Genomic DNA, 16,195 nt, shown 5'->3' with positions numbered 1-16,195 from the left:
CTTATTTTTGTGGAGACAAAAAGTGTCCTACCCTAAAAAAATAGCTAATTTTTTGTACTATCATATGAATGTAAGACCATTTTTGTAGCTACCTAAATAAAAAATAAACTGAGAATTATAGAAAAAGAAAAAAACCAATATTTTGTTAGTTTACAAGTTTTTATTTGTTCAAGCTACAGCTGATGTGAGATATAAGCTGTTAAAGTTGATCTACATGGTGCAATTTCAATAACTTGTTCCGAATTTTAGAAAGATTCTAAAAACAAAAGGCCTCAAATAATTGATTTTACATTGATCATTACACACAAAATATGTTTTACAGTTGACGTATCTATTTTCAATAAAAGTCCGAGATAAAGTCTTTATTATACATAAAATCAAAATTATTTTACTTTGGAAGAATCTCTCTTTCCTCCTCGGCGAAGATGGTCTCGAGGTTAAGAACTCCAATTTCAAAAGTCTTCTGTGGAACTTTTCCCTTGGTGATATACGATTTTGGAAGCTTGAAACGGATCTTGCGGAGTCCTGGCTGCAAATTCTTAAGTTTTTCATTTATTTTTAATTTCCCCTCCCTTTATACCTTCAACTTGCTATCATCACAATCGTGATAAACTTTGAAAACTGGATCAATGTCAGTGAGCTCGGCGGTACCTCCCTTCAAATTGAACATTCCTTGCCCGTCGGTGTATCCCTGATCAAGAAGATCATCTGGATCTGGTCCCGAGTCCTCTTCCCAGAGCTTCACACGCACATTTTTGGCTGGTGATGTGCCGCACAGCAGTTTTCCCTGAAAATTGTATGGGCTTAGGGGTTCTGGGTAGAAATTGTTTTGTGGCCTAGAAAATGCAAAACCTCGGCCACCGAGATTTTTTTCTAGAAAAAAAATTGCGCCTTGTGTATTAAATAGTTCAGTTATCCGAGAAGAGCAATTTGGCGGAAGATTCCAATTTTTTTGAGAACATATTTTGGCAGGAAAAATTCAAATTTCCTGGCTCACAAACGCTTCTTTAAATTTTAAAAAAGTTTTTGAAATATTTCAGAAAAGTCTGAAAGGTTCTGGAAAATTATAGAAACTACCAGAAGAATCTGGAAACGGCTGCACCAGGAGTGTGCGGCAAATCTCAAAGTTTGCCGATCACTGCAAATTCGGCAAAAATGCCAAGCTCGGCATTGTTACCAAATTTTCCGAATTTGCCGAGCTCGGCAATGTTTCCACATTTGCCGAATTTGCCGTTTGCCGAGCTCAGCAATGGTGCCAAATTTGCCAAATTTGCCATTTTCCGAGCTCGGCAATTTTTGAGATTTGCCGCACACCACTGGAGCCAACTTCGATGCATGCACATAACATTTCAAAAAAATATCTTCACCAACCTTCACAGCAATAGATTGATCCCTCATTGCAGCCACAAGCCCAACTAGGAGCACCAAAAGAGCAAATGATTTCATGATCTGAAACTTTGAAATTTTAAATTTTGAATTTTAGTCACTCAATTCGAAAGAAGCCGAGCCAAATGAAAAAGAGCCCCAAATGTTTTGTGTTTGTGAGAAATTGTTGTTGACAGAGGCGGACAGTTGTCCATTTTATTTTCCAATCTTTCTGATTACACTACTGATAACGATTAGGCTTCATGATTGGCATTTGTTTGATGGGAAAAGAGTTCACGAGCACAGACCGATCAAAGTTTCATGTGACAGGGAACTAGAAAACTAGACTTTTCTTATCAGAGAACGAATCAAAAATCAAGAGAATGCCGTTAAGTTAAAGGCGCACATGGGTCTCGCCACAATTTATTGGCGAAAAATTTTACTTGTAGTGTTATATTACCTAGACACGTGGTGTCAGGCTGTCCCATTGCGGTTTGATCTACAAAAATTGCGGGATTTTATTCCCAAAGAAAATGTGACGTCAGCACGTTCTTAACCATGAGAAAATCTGATGAGAACTCTGCATCTATGTATACTCCCGAATTTTTTGTAGATCTACTAAGAAAATAGGGGAAATCAATAGTAAGAAAAATTCCGCAGCAACAAGAGTTTGAAATTACAGTACCCGTAAAAGACGCACAACTTTTTGCATTAAAAAAGTTTTCGTGTCAAGACCAGGTACCGTATAAATAGCTTCGTTGCTGCAGGTTTGAGGAATTTAAGAATATCAAGAAGTGAAGAAAATTTGATGTTTTCTGATGAACCAATTATATTTTTATGCAAACTCGTAACAATATGAAAAAAATGTGAAAACTATTGTGTTCAGCCAATTTAAACCTAGAGAGATACAAAGACCTGTCCCGATGACTCAGAAAAAAGATCAAAAGTTTGAAAACATACATAGTGCGAAAATTCGTCATGGCTGAACTATTTTTTGGCAGGTACATAAGTTATAATAATTGTTGACAGTTTTCATTATTTCAATAGAATTTGGTTTCCATATATGTATAAATGTTTGTTAGTTTTAAAATATAAGTTTAGTTTCAACAATCAGCTACAGCCTAGAAAAAATCTCGGCCACCAATTCACGGGGCCGTGTAATGGGGTTATTAATGTGATGACGAAAAATGCAAAAATGTATTTTTATACAGTTTTTCCCCTATTCATGTGTGTAGAAAAATGTTAAAAAACGCATGTATTTTTCAACATTTTTTTACATTTTTCTACATCGTCGTGGCCGAAAATCAGTGGCCGAGTTTTTTCTTTTTTTTTCTGATTTTTCACAATATAGAAATCGATACCCACAAGAGCCCAGAAAAGGGGAATTTTATAAATCCGGAAAACCAATTTTCAAGAAAATCCCCCAAAATGATGAGGGTGGCCGGGGTTTCTCTTTCGCGGCCACGTAGAAAAAGTTGTGGGTACAGAGTACAGAGTCAGACAAAAAATTAAATTGTCTTGTCATGAACCAATAGTTCCTTTTATACAAATATCAGTATCATCCCATTTCCGGACAGAAAAGTTCTATTTTTGAATTTTCATGTTTTTCTTTTTCTTTTTTTGTTTTCCGATGATAACATCATTTTCCATTGTGACACTGAAATGTTTAAAAGTTCTTCGGATGAATCATTCTTGTGCTCTCTGTACTCTCCAAACTCCTATAAAAACTCCTCACTCCACCCCATTCTATCAATTCGAGACAGTTGTTCTTGGCAGAAGAGGCTCTCGGAGATTTAATATCAGTTATTTTCGTTTTATTTTTTAATTCCCACGTATCACTTGAATCGGGTCTTGGCACGAGCGAAACTTCGTTTTTGCTACAGTACCCCACGAGTACGGTAGCTGAAAAGATTCGCTTGAAAATCCAGTTTTCTCGCTAATAACCGTAACACATTCATTTTTTCAGGTTCAGAAAAAGTCTGATTTGTAATATGATTTTTTTTCAGATGAAGTACACTTTTCTTCTACTCTGCGCCATTTTCGGCTGCACTTTGGCCATGAGACAACAGGTTTGTTTTCTTGTTTTTCAAAGCATCATCATTTAGTCTTGCCGAAAATTCAGGCTGAGGTGTTCCGAATTATATATATTTTTTTTCAATTTTTGCGCGACGATGCACCATGTTTTACTAAAAATGAATAAAAAAAATAGAATCAAAGCCACTGAAAAACGTTTGCGCCTTTAAGAAATACAGTAACCCACTTCTCCTTATCGTTTTCAATTGGTTCTGGCTTCCCTCATATTTTGAAATGGAAGAGTTTGCCGAACTAGGTCATTTTGGCTCGGCCATATCTGGGGAGATTTTCGGCACGTTGCGTGTCGCGTCGCGGCTCGGTTTTAGTTGCAAAACTAAATGTAATTGTCCGTGTGGAGTACACGACTTTCACACGCGTTGTCCGGCAGGCGATTGTCAATGGAGCGCGAAAAATTCAATGAGGAAGCCCAGAACCCCGTATTTTCCGACAAAATTTAGAAAAATAATCAGAAATGTAGAAAAAAAAATAGGAAAGTTTAATTTTCAGTAATTTAATTAATAATTTCTTGCACTAAAATTTGGTTATTCACACAGAAGTGAAATTTTCAGATTTTTGTTTCGAAAATACAGTACCCGGTCTCGACACGACACATTTAAAATTTTGTTTTGTTAAATATAGAACGATGTGCGCCTTTAAAGAGTATACTGTAATTTTGAACTCTCGATTCTGCAGAGTTTTCATCGATTTTTCCTAGGCTTCTGATATAAAAATATTTTTTTTTTAATCGTGAGAAAAACTATGAAAAATCGATGAAAAATTCCGCAACAACAAAAGTTTGAAGTTACAGTAATCTCTAAAGGAGCACACCTTTTTACGTTTAACAAAAATTCGTCGTGTCGAGACCAAGTACTGTATTTTTAGGGAGCAAAGTGCTTAATTTCGTGTCTGGATGACATTTAAAAAATGAAGAAAATTGCGAAATAACGTGGTTACTGTACTATTTAAAGGCACATACCATTTTTCGCAGTCTCGATTTGAAAAACTTTCTCTCGTGGCGAGAGTTGGACTGTATTTGTCCCTAAAATCGTAAAACTTAAAAAATAATTAAAAACTGAAAGTTTAGGAAATTCAAAAAAAACTCCCAGTTTTTTTCAAAAAAGTCCTAAAATTCGAGTTGTTCCCCGACCTAATCCCAATTTCAAACATTCCAGTCAGTCGCCGTCTCAGGCAAATTAATGTGCGGAAGTAAGCCAGCCTCAGGAGTAAAAGTGAAGCTATGGGATGAAGATGATGGTCCAGATCCAGATGATGTTCTTGACGAGGGATTCACAAATAATGATGGAACATTCCGTCTTGAAGGATCCGAACGTGAATTGACAAATATCGATCCAGTGTTCAAAGTGTATCATGATTGTGATGATGGAATTATTCCAGGACAAAGAAAAATCAAATTCCGTATTCCAAACAAGTACATCTCGGCTGGTGGACGTGCTCAGAAAACCTTCGAGATTGGAGTCTTGAATCTTGAGACAATCTTCCCGAAAGAAGAACGTGATCTTTTGTAAAAACATCCCTTTTACTTTTACAATTTAATTTTCATAAAAGTTTAAAATAAAGTTTTTCAACAAAACAAAAATCATCAAAATTATACAGATAAACAGAGCAAATTGAAAGTTTTAGATTAAAAAAAAAGAATTTAGATTGTTTGTAGATCGGGAAGATGAGATATGCCAGGAAAACCTGAGATTTTGAAATTTCACAGAATTATCATGATTTGACAGCGGCTCAATTTAGGTAGCTTCTTCTTGTTGATCACGGAGGCTGAGTGTGAGATCGAGTATTTTCGCGAAATCGGGACGATGGAGATTCTTGTAGGCTATGTGAAGAGTTATCATCATTGGGTCGGCTACCTGAAACAATTTTTGTTGAAGTTATGGTTTGAAAATCAAAAATTAAAAATCTTTTTTCAAAAATTTGATTTTTTTAAAAGAATTTTCACATTGATAGTTTTCAGGTTTATAATTTTTTAACCGAAAAAATGACAATTTTCGTTTTTATTTTTTGATTTTCTGAAATAAAAAAATAGAGGTTTTTTTAAACGAAAAATCGAAAAATTTCCGTTTTAATATTTTTTTAACCAGAAAATCAAAAATTTTCCGATTTTTTAACGTTTTTTTTTGAAACTGAAAAATCGAAGGGTTTTTATTAATCAAAAATTTGTTCTCTTCTGGCAAAAAATTTGAAAATCCAAATTTTCAATTTTTTTCGTTACTAAATTGTTTTAAATATCAAACAACTTTTTCTCTGATTTTTTTGGTTTTCAGATGTATTTAAACCAAAATTTTTAGGTTTTTTGATATTTTATTTAACTGGAAATTGGAAAAATTTCCTTGCTTACTGAAATTTTTTTTTAGAATTTTGAAACTCAAAAATATAAGTTTAAAAAAAAATTAATCGAAAAAATTATTGGTTTTGGTTTAGAAAAATCAACTATCAAAATTTTTCGACAATTAAATATTCGTTTTTTTGCATAAGAAATCGCGAATTTTTCTTTTTTTTCAAAAAAATTGAAATTTTAAACTCTGAATAAAACTGCTCACCGCTTTCATATTTGCCAAAAATAGAATGTGACCGAGTTCGAGGCCATTTCCAAAGTCACCTTCATCATTGCAAATGTTGATTTCGTTCATTAATCCATATACAAAATCCAGCACTTTCTCTTCTTGTTCTTTAGTTTGACACAGTCTTAGAGATCTCACAAGGTGCTCAATGTTGATACAGTCTGGAATATTTTATATTTAGATTTAGGAATTGTGTTAAAGTTTTTGAAAACTATTCAAAATACTGAATTAGAGAAACTTTAAATGTTTATAAATTAATCAAAACATTTTGAATTTATTTCAAAATAAAAGAAATACACATTCAAACATTTTTGAAAAATTTCTAAAATTGTTCGAAAAAACTAAGATTCATTTAAATTTCTTTCCTTAAAAACTCGTGTTTTTCTAATTCTCAAAAATTTTCTTCAAAATTTTCAACAAAAAAATAACATTTTTATTAAATTTTTATTTCAAAAGTCGGAAAACTATTTTAAAAATTTTATTTTAAACTATTAAAGAAACAAGTTATGATTTTTTAAATGTAATAAAAATTTAATTTTAATTTTAAGATCTACAAAAAATGATTTTTTGTTTTTTTGCTCAAAAAAAACTAGTTTTTTAAAGTATAAAATTAGAATTTTTTAAAATTAATGTTCAAAGTTCTCAAAAATTACTTGAAAACTTATAGACCAAAGTTTTGTTAACTTTTTTTTTAAGTTTTAACGTTATACTGAATATTTTGCATACTAAAATTATTTTTATAAAAATTGTTTTAGAAATTTTTAAAAAAGTTAATTATATATTCAAATTTTACTTCAAATTTCAAAATTTTTTTATTCAATTTTAATTTCAAAAAAAAAAAGAATTTTCACTCGAAATTCTTCAAAATTATTCAAAAATCTGCTATTTTTCATCCATTTTTAGTGGTTTTTCACAGAATTTTTGTTTCTGGCATCTCTAAAAAAACCGTACAAGCATTTTTCGACAAATCGCGATATCCAGTTCTCTCATTCTTTTTATTCTTCTTTCCCGAATTTCCAGTCGGGACCACATCAATTAGCATTCCAGGACCTGATATTCCACGAACTGTGGTCTTTTCACGATGTTTCAAAACTTCTTTAACTTCACTGGAAATCTTAGAAGGTGTGAAGAAGCTTTGAATCTTTGAATTTGCAGCTTTACTCTTCGCTGAGCAGTCTATACATTTCGAGCATCTCGTACAAAAATCAAGAATCGCATGTCTGATTTCATTTCCAACAACTGACAAATCAGGAATTGTTTTCAAATCCATAAAAACAATCACTGGCTTCTTGTCGTTGGGCTTATCCCTCCAGAATGCGTATCGTCCGTGGCTACACTTCATAAATGTCTGCATTTCTGGTAGATCAGTCATCTCTCGATCAAGCATTATCAGATCAGTTCCATCAGCATCCGATTCTCCACGTAGTTTACGGAATGGGCCCACCAGGGTTACACTGTTATCCAGATGAGATAGGTTTTCGACTGAAATTTTAGTTTGAGGATGTGTGAGTTTAAGCAAATTTTATAAAAATTTGAAAATTTTTAGAAAATTTCAAAAAATTCAATTTCAAAAATTTTCGAGTTTCGGTAAAACTCCCTTATTCCGAATATATTTGTTTAAAAATTCAGGTTAAAACCGCAAATTTCATTAATGCACCCAAAAATATTTTCAAACGCGCGCCAGAGACATTCTCATTGGAGCGCGCCATGTTGTGTCGATTTACGAGACTTTTTTAATGGCTTCTCATGACTTTTCATGGCATGAATGCCAATTTCAGCTTTTTCAAAGGGTTTTCTGTATTTTTGTCATTTTTTTTTTTAAATTAAACATTTTATTATGATCAATTTTCAGGAAAAATCACTTTTTTCGGCAAAAAATGAAGATAAAACTGAAATTAACCTTTAAAAAACCTCGTAAATCGACACAACATGACGCGCTCCAATGAGAATGTGTCTGGCGCGTATTTGAAAATTTTATTGGACGAATTAATGAAATTCGAGATTTTAACCTGAAATATAAAATCAGAGAATTTTTATTTTTTTGGAATTTTTCAGATAAAAAGGGGCAAATTTGGAAAATTAACAAGATTTTTAGGATTTTTTAAAAATCGCAATTTTTTTAATTTTCTTTTTTTTTCTTTTCAAAAATCGGTATTTCTCTATCTTTTCGAGTAGAATTTTCTAGTTTTACAAGCTCTGAAAAATAATATTCTCTTACCAATTTCCTTAAAGTTTTCATTTTCGAAAAACTCTAAAGCCGCAGATGGCATCCAATCTTTTTCATCCAATTCAACCACTTTTTCATCGGCTTTTTTCTTCATTTCGGGTTCTGGAGTGGTATTTTCCTCGTCTTTCGAGACCTTTCGCTTTCTTCCACGTTTTGCCATTTTTTAAAAAAAGTTCTGAAATGGAAAGAGCTTTGAATTAAGAGTTCGGAGTTTTGGAAGAAGGTATAAATGGAACAAGAAGCCAAAGCAAAATAAAAATGAAAAATATGACAAAAAAAGGTTTTAAAAATAATATTTTAGCACTGAAATTTGAAAAAAAAACCAACAAGAAACCAACAAAATTAATTGAAAATATTCCTAATCTATGACCACTAAACTTCTTTACATACACGTGAAACTTCAGAAAATCGAACGCAAAATTATTTAAAATTTAAAATTACTTCGTTGCTTCTGGAACTTTATCCGGTGATGGTGCAATTGATGGTCGATTCTTTGGATCAAATGGATCTGGAAGTTTCAGTCCAGATTTTGCCTCGAAGAAAGTATAACTGAGAAGAATTGAATCCAAATATTCCAGTGCTGGATCATTAACATAATCAGGATCAATATAAAAGAATACAGGAAGATCCACTTGTTCGCCGGGATTCAGAATTTGTTCTTCGAAACAAAAACATTGAATTTTGTTGAAATAATATGCGGCTTGAAATGGTGTCAAGTTGTAGCTGGAGATTCCGATGATTGGTTTGTCGGTGGGATTACGAGCTGTGTAGAAGGCTAATGCAGTTTCTCCAGGGTGAACGTAGATCTGAAATTATCGGAATTGGTAGATGCTTTTTTTTTTGGTTTTTTGGGAAAAAACATTTTATTTTGGTTTTTTTTCTGTTGAAAAAAGGTTTTTTGTTTGGTTTTTTCAAAAAAAAACATTTTTGTCGAAAAAATGTGTTTTTTTTTGGTTTTTGACAAAAAAAAAGGTTTTTTGAATAAATCTTTTTTTGGTTTTTTCTGCTGAAATTTCTGCTGTGTTTTTTTTGGTTTTTCGGAAAATAAAATTTTTTTTGTTGAAAAAAATGCTTTTTTTTGGCTTTTTCAAATTTTCGGATTAAAAATCAAAAATAAAAATTAGTTTTTTTTGTTTTATTGGAAAAAAAAGTTTTTTGAACAAAAAAATTTATTTTTGAAATTGATGAGTTTTTTTTAATAAAAAGTTTTATTTTGGATTAAAAGAGGTTTTTTTTTCAATAAAAAGGTTTTTGGTGATTTTTTCGCACAACTTTTTCAGACTTTCGAATTTAAGAAGCAAAAATACAAATTACTTTTGTATTTTTATTGGGAAAAAAGTTTTTTGAAGAAAAAAAACTATTTTTGAAAAAATACGTTTTTTTTTACTAGATTTTTTTTGGAATAAAAGGTTTTTTCCTGTTGAAACTTTTTTTTTGGTTTTTTGGAAAAAAAGTTTTTCTTTGTTGAAAAAATGTGTTTTTTTTTCGGTTTTAAAATTAAAAAATTCTGGTTTTTTATTGAAAAAAGTTTTTTTTGGTTTTTTGGTAAAAAAAAAGGATCTTTTGGTTTTTTCTGACAACATTAAAAAATACAACTATTTTTGTTTTTTATTGGGAAAAAAAGTTTTTTAGAAAAACTTTTTGTTGGGTTTTTGGAAAAAAACTTTTTTTGGTTTTTTTAAATGGGTTTTTTTTAAACTTTTTAAAATACAACGAGTTTTGTTTTTTTTAATGGAAAAAAAGTTTTTTGAAAGAGCAAACGGCTTATTTTGGAAAAAAGAGGTTTATTTTTCGGTTTTTAGGTTTTACTTGGATTTTGAGGAATTTTTTTCAGACTTTTGAATTTAAGAAGCGAAAATAAAATTAGTTTTGTGTTTTATTTGAAATTTTAGAAAAAAAAATTCAGAAAATGTTTTTTGGTCCGTCCGATGAACTTTTCTTGAAAGAAAGATTTTCAAAATCATTCCTATCCACCTCGTGTTGTTGTGGTTTGAATTCCCATCTCATACTCGACGGAACATCAGAATTAAATTGTACTCGAATGAGACGATCCTCGCATTTCTTCATATTTGCAATCTTATCAAAGTCCTTCGCCACCTGTGTAAGCCCGCCGAACGAAGTTTGCTCGCAGAAAATTCGATAAGCTGGAATTGCAGCAAACGTGCATCCAATTGCTACAATTACAAGGCTCATCACATAATATGTGTAGTTTCGCGTGTCAGCTGACTTATCGACAACTCTATTCGGCTTCTGAAATAATTTTTTTTGGAGATTTGGAAGGAAAAAATATTATTTAAAGGTGGGGTACCGAAATCTGGGAAATATTTTTAAATAACTCCAAATTTTCCCCTGATTCCGAATATTTAAATGAGAAAAATTCAAAAAAAAATCCCCAGATTTTATATTTCAGCTTGAAATCGCGATTTTCATTTGTGCCCCGGTTTCTTTTTTCAAATACGCGCCGAAATTGATTATCCTTGGAGCGCGTTTTCCTCATTTAATTTTCTCCATATATTTTTTTTTTTTTCAGTTTTTCAGCTATTTTCATCCATTTTTGCCGTATTTTATCGTTTTTTTTTTGAAAAATATATTCTTTCGTGTAAATTTTTTATTGCCATAAAAATGAATGAAAATAGATGAAAAACTGAAAAAAGTAAAAATATCTGAAGAAAATTAAATGAGGCAAACGCGCTTCAAGGATAATTAATTTCGGCGCGTATTTGAAAAGAAGAAACCGGGGCACAAATGAAATTCGCGATTTCAAGCTGAAATATAAAATCTGGGGAATTTTTTTGAATTTTTCTCACGTCAAAATACAGAACGGAGTTTGATTTCGGTGATTAAAAAGTTGGAAAAATTGAATTTTCCAGAATTTTACAAATAGAGAATTTTTTCAAAATAAACTTCGAATAGCCTTAAATATTTAAAACTAATTTCTGAATCCATTTACAGTATTTATTTCCGAAAACCTTACTTTCGAAAATCCTCTCGCAATCTGAAAACTAATCACATTCGAATTCCTTTGTAGTGATGATAAAGTTGCTAACGGAGATTTTGTTGCAAAAAAGGAGTAACAGCTCCTCGCAGGGCCCCATAACCTGGATAAAGACATCTGAAAAATCGATTTTTTAATACTTTTTCTCAATTGGAACTATAATAATTCAGATATATATGGCGCATTTAGTAACCATAGAATCGAGAAATTAAACAAGAATGAATAATTAATAAAATCATTTAATTTCATCTAACTTTGGTTTTTTAGTTTTCCGCTTTTCAGGCGGTGCAAATGGGTTAAGCTTCTCGTAGAATGTTTTCAGCATGGCGACAGATCGTTCCGACCAAATTCCAGCCACAATTTGCACATTATCCTCCATTCGGTACTTCTCCGCACTTCCAACACTCCGTACACCTCCGAATCGTGGATTTTCGGCTCCATACACCATTTTTCGAATTCCCAGCTGATACATTGCCGACGAGCACATTATGCAGGGCTCCAGGGAAACGTAGAGCGTGGATTTTTTGAGCAGATCCTCGCAGCCCGTTCCGTGCTCTTTCCACATTTCAGTGACTGCTACCATCTCAGCATGCCTTGTCGGATCACCGGTCTCGTTCACACGATTCCGACCTCTTCCAATTTCTGTTCCATTGACCACAAATACACATCCAACTGGAACTTCATCTTCATCTAAAGCTTCTTGAGCCAATTCGAAGGCTTTTTCCAGAAATGCAGTGTCCTCGGCGCTCAGCTCGTTTTCTGACATTTCTAATAAATTTTCTAGGTTTTAAAGGTGTACTAATTCGCATTTTAATTATTTTTTGCACAATAAAAATTAATTTTAATTTTAATCGCAGACCAGCGATGCATATTGTGCGCCGAAACACTCCTGAATAGCTTTGTTTAAAATAGGAGCGTGTTTCGGCGCACAATACGCAATTAAAATTTAATTTAAACTTCTGAATCAAAAAATCAAACATTTCTCGAAATAATTACTTTGCTGGGAACAAATGTGCAACTATGCTGCCAAATAATAAAAAAAAGACACAAAACTTCATAAATATAACACAATAATTTCTAAAATTGAAGAGACGCAGGTGAGTTAGTAAAAATGAAACAAATTTTTCTGATCATTTTTTATTTGACAACTTTGAAAGAAGGCAACTTGTGAATCTGTAAAAGCATTGAGAGGAGGGGAGGAAGGCAAAGAATGTGTGAGAGGTGAGATCATAAAAGATCGCGCAACTGTGATAAAATTGATAATAATTTTAATGCGAATAGTTAAGAAGTACTAGTAGATGGTCCTGGGATGTCATCCGTTGGAGCGGCATCAAGATCTTGTGTGAGCTCAGTTGTGTTTGTGATCATTTGTTCGAGACAGCGGCCGAATTCACGAAGGACAAGCTTCTCCATATTGATGAGTTTTTCGTCTTCGGTTTGCACTTTTTCGTAGTTTAACTGCAAAGAAAAAAAATTAAATTCAATAGGAAACCAATTGATTTTCCAACTAACAGCTTCTTCAGCTTGAGCAACCATGCACATAGTGGCTGCCTCAACGACTTCATCGGTCATATAGTACCACGGGAAGCGTCTAGGATCCATCTCGACCTTCGGTTTATGCGAAAGAAGCATATCCTCGTAGTCGTCTCCATGCTCATCGGTCACCACACTTCCCGGACCAGAATCTGGAGTCGCTGTGCTGGAAGCGTTGGTCAATGACATCAGGGCATTCGTATTGGACACGGCACCACCGGAGTTCTGAAATTAAAATTTGAATAAGAAATTAAATTTATTGCAAGAATTGCGGTATTTTGAACGTATAGAGATCCAAAATATGATTTTTTTAAATTTGAAAAAGGTGAAATTTGAGCTAAAATATTCAATTTTGGCCACTTTTCCGCGTCGAAGCGGTCGGAAATTGACATTTTTAAAATTATCATCTTTTATTGCATATTTTGGTATTTTATCTAACGTTTTTTTAAAAATTTCATCAATTAAAGTACATTTAAGGCCGAGAGGTGACCAAAAATGATCGAAATTGGTTACCGATCAGCTTTAAATGTACCTTAATCAATGAAATAACGTCAGATAAAATACCAAAATATTCAATAAAAGATGATAATTCAAAAAAAGTCAGCTTCCGACCGCTGGGACACGGAAAAGTGATCAAAATTAGCCTTTTTCGGAATTTTGAACTGCCAAACAAAACTTGTTAATTTGAGCACATTTGTTAGCCTATACGTTCGAAAAATCCAGAATCGTTACTCCATTTTTTAAACTGAATTATAGGAAATTGCACCTTGTATCTTGTCATTCTGTATGTTTCAGTATTCTGACATCCTTTGCACTTGCATCGATCGGTACACGGAACCTTTGCTTCATAACACTCACAATAGTTTTTCAGACAACCACTCTTTTTACAGTGACATCCTTTCTGATGAAGACGTTCGATGTCGGTAATACCTCCACGAGCAATACCAATTTTTGGCTTGAAAGCGTTCGGATTTCGCTCAAGTGACTGACGGATGGCTTTTGAACGCTGACTGTCGTATTCTATATTATTGTGACAATCCTTGCAATTGCAGTCACGACAGAACTCTCCATTGGCGAAACAATCACAGTAGAGCTTGAGGCATTGAGATTTCGTGCAATTGCATGGTTTCCGCTGGCCAGGTGCAAATACTTTTCTTGAAAAATAGAGGAATTAGTGAAAAGTTACAAAATTTGAGTTCTTTACTTTTTAGTTTTCAATCTAATATGACTAACGTGATCTTTCATATCGATGTAAACTTTTCGCTGTTCAGAATTTCCCATCTCCAAGCCCATTGGTTGCACTGTTCTAGCTTAAATAAAATAATTATTAGGACAAAAGATCTCTAGTTTACGAACGTAATGAAGCGGGCTGTCGATCGTACATTGAAGGTGAACCCGATAAATTGGACAAATTCCGCACAGTGTACTGAGACGATCCGGGAGTGCTGGGCCCAGGCTGAAAAAGCTTCCAAAGAGGTTAGTCAATTCGTAAAAAATCGAAAATTTTTAAAATTACTTTTCGCTGAACTGGTCTCGGAGGGGGGACGTAGACGCGATGCGATGATGTATCAATTGGTTCGTCTTTGACCAATCCCTGATTAACTTCCATTGATCGATTATGCTGTTGAATCATACTCGAGGTTCCCGGACGATTTTGCTGCGCCTGTAAGTTCTGAGAAAAGTTTATTTTTATTTCGAATTGAAAACAAATTACTGGATTATGAGGCACAAGCTGTCCATTAACTTCGATAAATTCGGCACCTTCTTCATAATTATCGTATATCTCCGATTCGTCGTAATAATCATCGTCGTCTTGATAAACGATTTCTCCTTGATTCATTGTCAACACTGAAAATACTGAAAAATAACTAATCAGGAAAACAATGTTTTAGCATTTGGAAAGAGATTAAACGAAAAGAAATTAAGTTATCTTGCCAGAAAATTCCCAACAAAAAAAAAAGAACATCGTTTTGAGGATGAAATACAACTTATTTACGTTCCTTTTTGAACCAAAATTTCATTTTTCGCCGTCTAAATACTTTCAAAAATGTTAAATTAGTAACTTATTTCTTGAAAATCAATAATTCAATAAGATTTAATATTAATAAATTTAAAAAACACCCAAAAAAAGGATTAAAAAATTGTTTCGCGCGCCGAAATTTGATTAAACAAAAATAATGCAAGTGCGCTCCACAGTTAATGTTGTTTGAAAATTGACATCGACAATTCGCTGCGTAGCGACGCAACAACCATTGTGATACGGAGTCAATTCGCCGGCGCCAAGTCCTCGCGACGAATTTTTTCTCACTTTTGTCACCGCCGGTATCCCTGGTAGACGTCACTCATCATGCCACCAAAGTTCGACCCAACTGAGATTAAGATCGGTAAGTTGCTCATTTTTGTGCACATTTAATTAGGTATTTGACGTATTATGCGTGATTTTCAATTTGTCAAAGATTTCATCATCGTGATTTTTGAAAAACTCTTTTGCATCATTTTCACTTTTCAGTGTACCTCCGTTGCGTCGGAGGAGAAGTCGGAGCCACCTCCGCTCTTGCCCCAAAGGTCGGACCACTTGGATTGTCTCCAAAGAAGATCGGAGAAGACATCGCCAAGGCCACCCAAGACTGGAAGGGTCTTAAGGTCACCTGCAAATTGACCATCCAGAACCGTGTTGCCAAGATCGACGTTGTCCCATCTGCTGCTTCCCTCATCGTCAAGGAGCTCAAGGAGCCACCACGTGACCGCAAGAAGGTCAAGAACGGTACGCATTTAATGCGTTGGGTCGGGAGTCGATATGCTCTCATCCCCTGGTCTCTTACTTCATAAGTTTGTAAAAGTTTGTGACTTAAAGACTAGTAACCTAAGTGATTTTCATGCTCCGTGAGTTTGATTTTTCCTGGGTTTGGTGTTGTCTCGTCCCAACGGGTTGTTTAATCAATCTAGTTTAACGTTTTGCACGTTTCCATTTCAGTGAAGCACAATGGAGACCTCACTGTTGACACCATCATCAAGATCGCCAGAATCATGAGACCAAGATCGATGGCCAAGAAACTTGAAGGAACCGTCAAGGAGATCCTTGGTAATATTTCGAAAACGATAAACTGTTTCTAAATATTGTATTTTTTCAGGAACAGCCCAATCCGTTGGATGCACAATTGATGGACAACACCCACACGACATCATCGAGTCGATCGCCAATGGAGAGATCGAGATCCCAGCTCAATGATCTGTCACTTGTTTTTGTTGTTCCAATAAATTCTTGTTACTATCTGCGTGTATTTTGATAAATATCTCAATAAATCATGCAAGACGTCTAATTTAGAATTTGTATCGAAAGACACTGGTGTTGGGATTCATTTGTTATCTATTTCTGGTAAAAGAACTCGTGCTTCGTCGCTTTTCGAAATCGATTTTTGC

General features: G+C 33.7%; 7 protein-coding genes across 13 annotated transcripts; 2 read left to right on the top strand and 5 right to left on the bottom strand.

Annotated features, from left to right (window-relative positions):
- Positions 1–144: 144 nt before the first annotated feature.
- On the bottom strand, positions 145–1,458 carry ttr-45 (Transthyretin-like family protein). Its single transcript, NM_001047494.2, has 3 exons — positions 1,372–1,458; positions 581–787; positions 145–529 (listed from the first exon to the last, which is right to left on the bottom strand). The coding sequence occupies exons 1-3, from the start codon at positions 1,444–1,446 to the stop codon at positions 389–391; spliced, it is 423 nt and encodes a 140-aa protein (NP_001040959.1). The 5' UTR covers positions 1,447–1,458; the 3' UTR covers positions 145–388.
- A 1,913-nt stretch (positions 1,459–3,371) lies between these two features.
- ttr-51 (Transthyretin-like family protein) lies at positions 3,372–5,028 on the top strand (the record flags this gene model as incomplete). Its single annotated transcript, NM_070148.9, has 2 exons — positions 3,372–3,434; positions 4,611–5,028. 2 exons carry the CDS (start codon positions 3,372–3,374, stop codon positions 4,962–4,964), a joined length of 417 nt encoding a protein of 138 aa, NP_502549.2. The 3' UTR covers positions 4,965–5,028.
- Positions 4,984–8,422, bottom strand: JC8.7 (Zinc finger, CCHC-type; the record flags this gene model as incomplete). Of its 2 annotated transcripts, NM_001268786.4 has the most annotated exons (4): positions 4,984–5,309; positions 6,000–6,181; positions 6,972–7,502; positions 8,239–8,422. In NM_001268786.4, the coding sequence occupies 4 exons, from the start codon at positions 8,405–8,407 to the stop codon at positions 5,190–5,192; spliced, it is 1,002 nt and encodes a 333-aa protein (NP_001255715.1). The 2 variants fall into 2 exon arrangements, with proteins under 2 accessions (NP_001255715.1, NP_001255716.1); NM_001268787.3 differs by lacking the exon at positions 8,239–8,422 and having other exon boundaries at positions 5,190–5,309; positions 6,972–7,407.
- A 100-nt stretch (positions 8,423–8,522) lies between these two features.
- On the bottom strand, positions 8,523–11,359 carry cox-11 (Cytochrome c oxidase assembly protein COX11, mitochondrial; the record flags this gene model as incomplete). Of its 2 annotated transcripts, NM_070146.7 has the most annotated exons (3): positions 8,523–9,053; positions 10,222–10,497; positions 11,222–11,359. In NM_070146.7, 3 exons carry the CDS (start codon positions 11,357–11,359, stop codon positions 8,685–8,687), a joined length of 783 nt encoding a protein of 260 aa, NP_502547.2. The 2 variants fall into 2 exon arrangements, with proteins under 2 accessions (NP_502547.2, NP_001293852.1); NM_001306923.3 differs by lacking the exon at positions 11,222–11,359 and having other exon boundaries at positions 8,685–9,053; positions 10,222–10,440.
- A 118-nt stretch (positions 11,360–11,477) lies between these two features.
- JC8.4 (CMP/dCMP-type deaminase domain-containing protein) lies at positions 11,478–12,008 on the bottom strand (the record flags this gene model as incomplete). The annotated part of the gene is made up of 1 exon (NM_070145.3): positions 11,478–12,008. The coding sequence occupies one exon, from the start codon at positions 12,006–12,008 to the stop codon at positions 11,478–11,480; it is 531 nt and encodes a 176-aa protein (NP_502546.1).
- A 273-nt stretch (positions 12,009–12,281) lies between these two features.
- On the bottom strand, positions 12,282–14,639 carry lin-54. 4 transcript variants are annotated; one of them, NM_001372945.2, is made up of 7 exons: positions 14,490–14,638; positions 14,292–14,447; positions 14,132–14,231; positions 13,980–14,085; positions 13,542–13,929; positions 12,755–13,000; positions 12,282–12,700 (listed from the first exon to the last, which is right to left on the bottom strand). In NM_001372945.2, exons 1-7 carry the CDS (start codon positions 14,613–14,615, stop codon positions 12,524–12,526), a joined length of 1,299 nt encoding a protein of 432 aa, NP_001360500.1. In that variant the 5' UTR covers positions 14,616–14,638; the 3' UTR covers positions 12,282–12,523. The 4 variants fall into 4 exon arrangements, with proteins under 4 accessions (NP_001360500.1, NP_502544.1, NP_502545.1 ...); NM_070143.4 differs by having other exon boundaries at positions 14,132–14,240; positions 14,490–14,632; NM_070144.6 differs by having other exon boundaries at positions 12,287–12,700; positions 14,292–14,438; positions 14,490–14,639.
- Positions 14,640–15,031: 392 nt separating this feature from the next.
- rpl-12 (Large ribosomal subunit protein uL11) lies at positions 15,032–16,096 on the top strand. Of its 2 annotated transcripts, none has more exons than NM_070141.10 (4): positions 15,032–15,159; positions 15,285–15,539; positions 15,750–15,857; positions 15,907–16,096. In NM_070141.10, exons 1-4 carry the CDS (start codon positions 15,123–15,125, stop codon positions 16,002–16,004), a joined length of 498 nt encoding a protein of 165 aa, NP_502542.1. In that variant the 5' UTR covers positions 15,032–15,122; the 3' UTR covers positions 16,005–16,096. The 2 variants fall into 2 exon arrangements, 1 of the variants encoding a protein (NP_502542.1); NR_002385.1 differs by having other exon boundaries at positions 15,123–15,159; positions 15,285–15,658; positions 15,907–16,004.
- The last annotated feature ends 99 nt before the right edge of the window (positions 16,097–16,195 follow it).

The sequence above is a fragment of the Caenorhabditis elegans genome, chromosome IV (assembly GCF_000002985.6).
Source record: "Caenorhabditis elegans chromosome IV".
Taxonomy (NCBI): Eukaryota; Metazoa; Nematoda; class Chromadorea; order Rhabditida; family Rhabditidae; genus Caenorhabditis; species Caenorhabditis elegans.
This window is presented reverse-complemented; position numbering and strand designations above follow the sequence as displayed.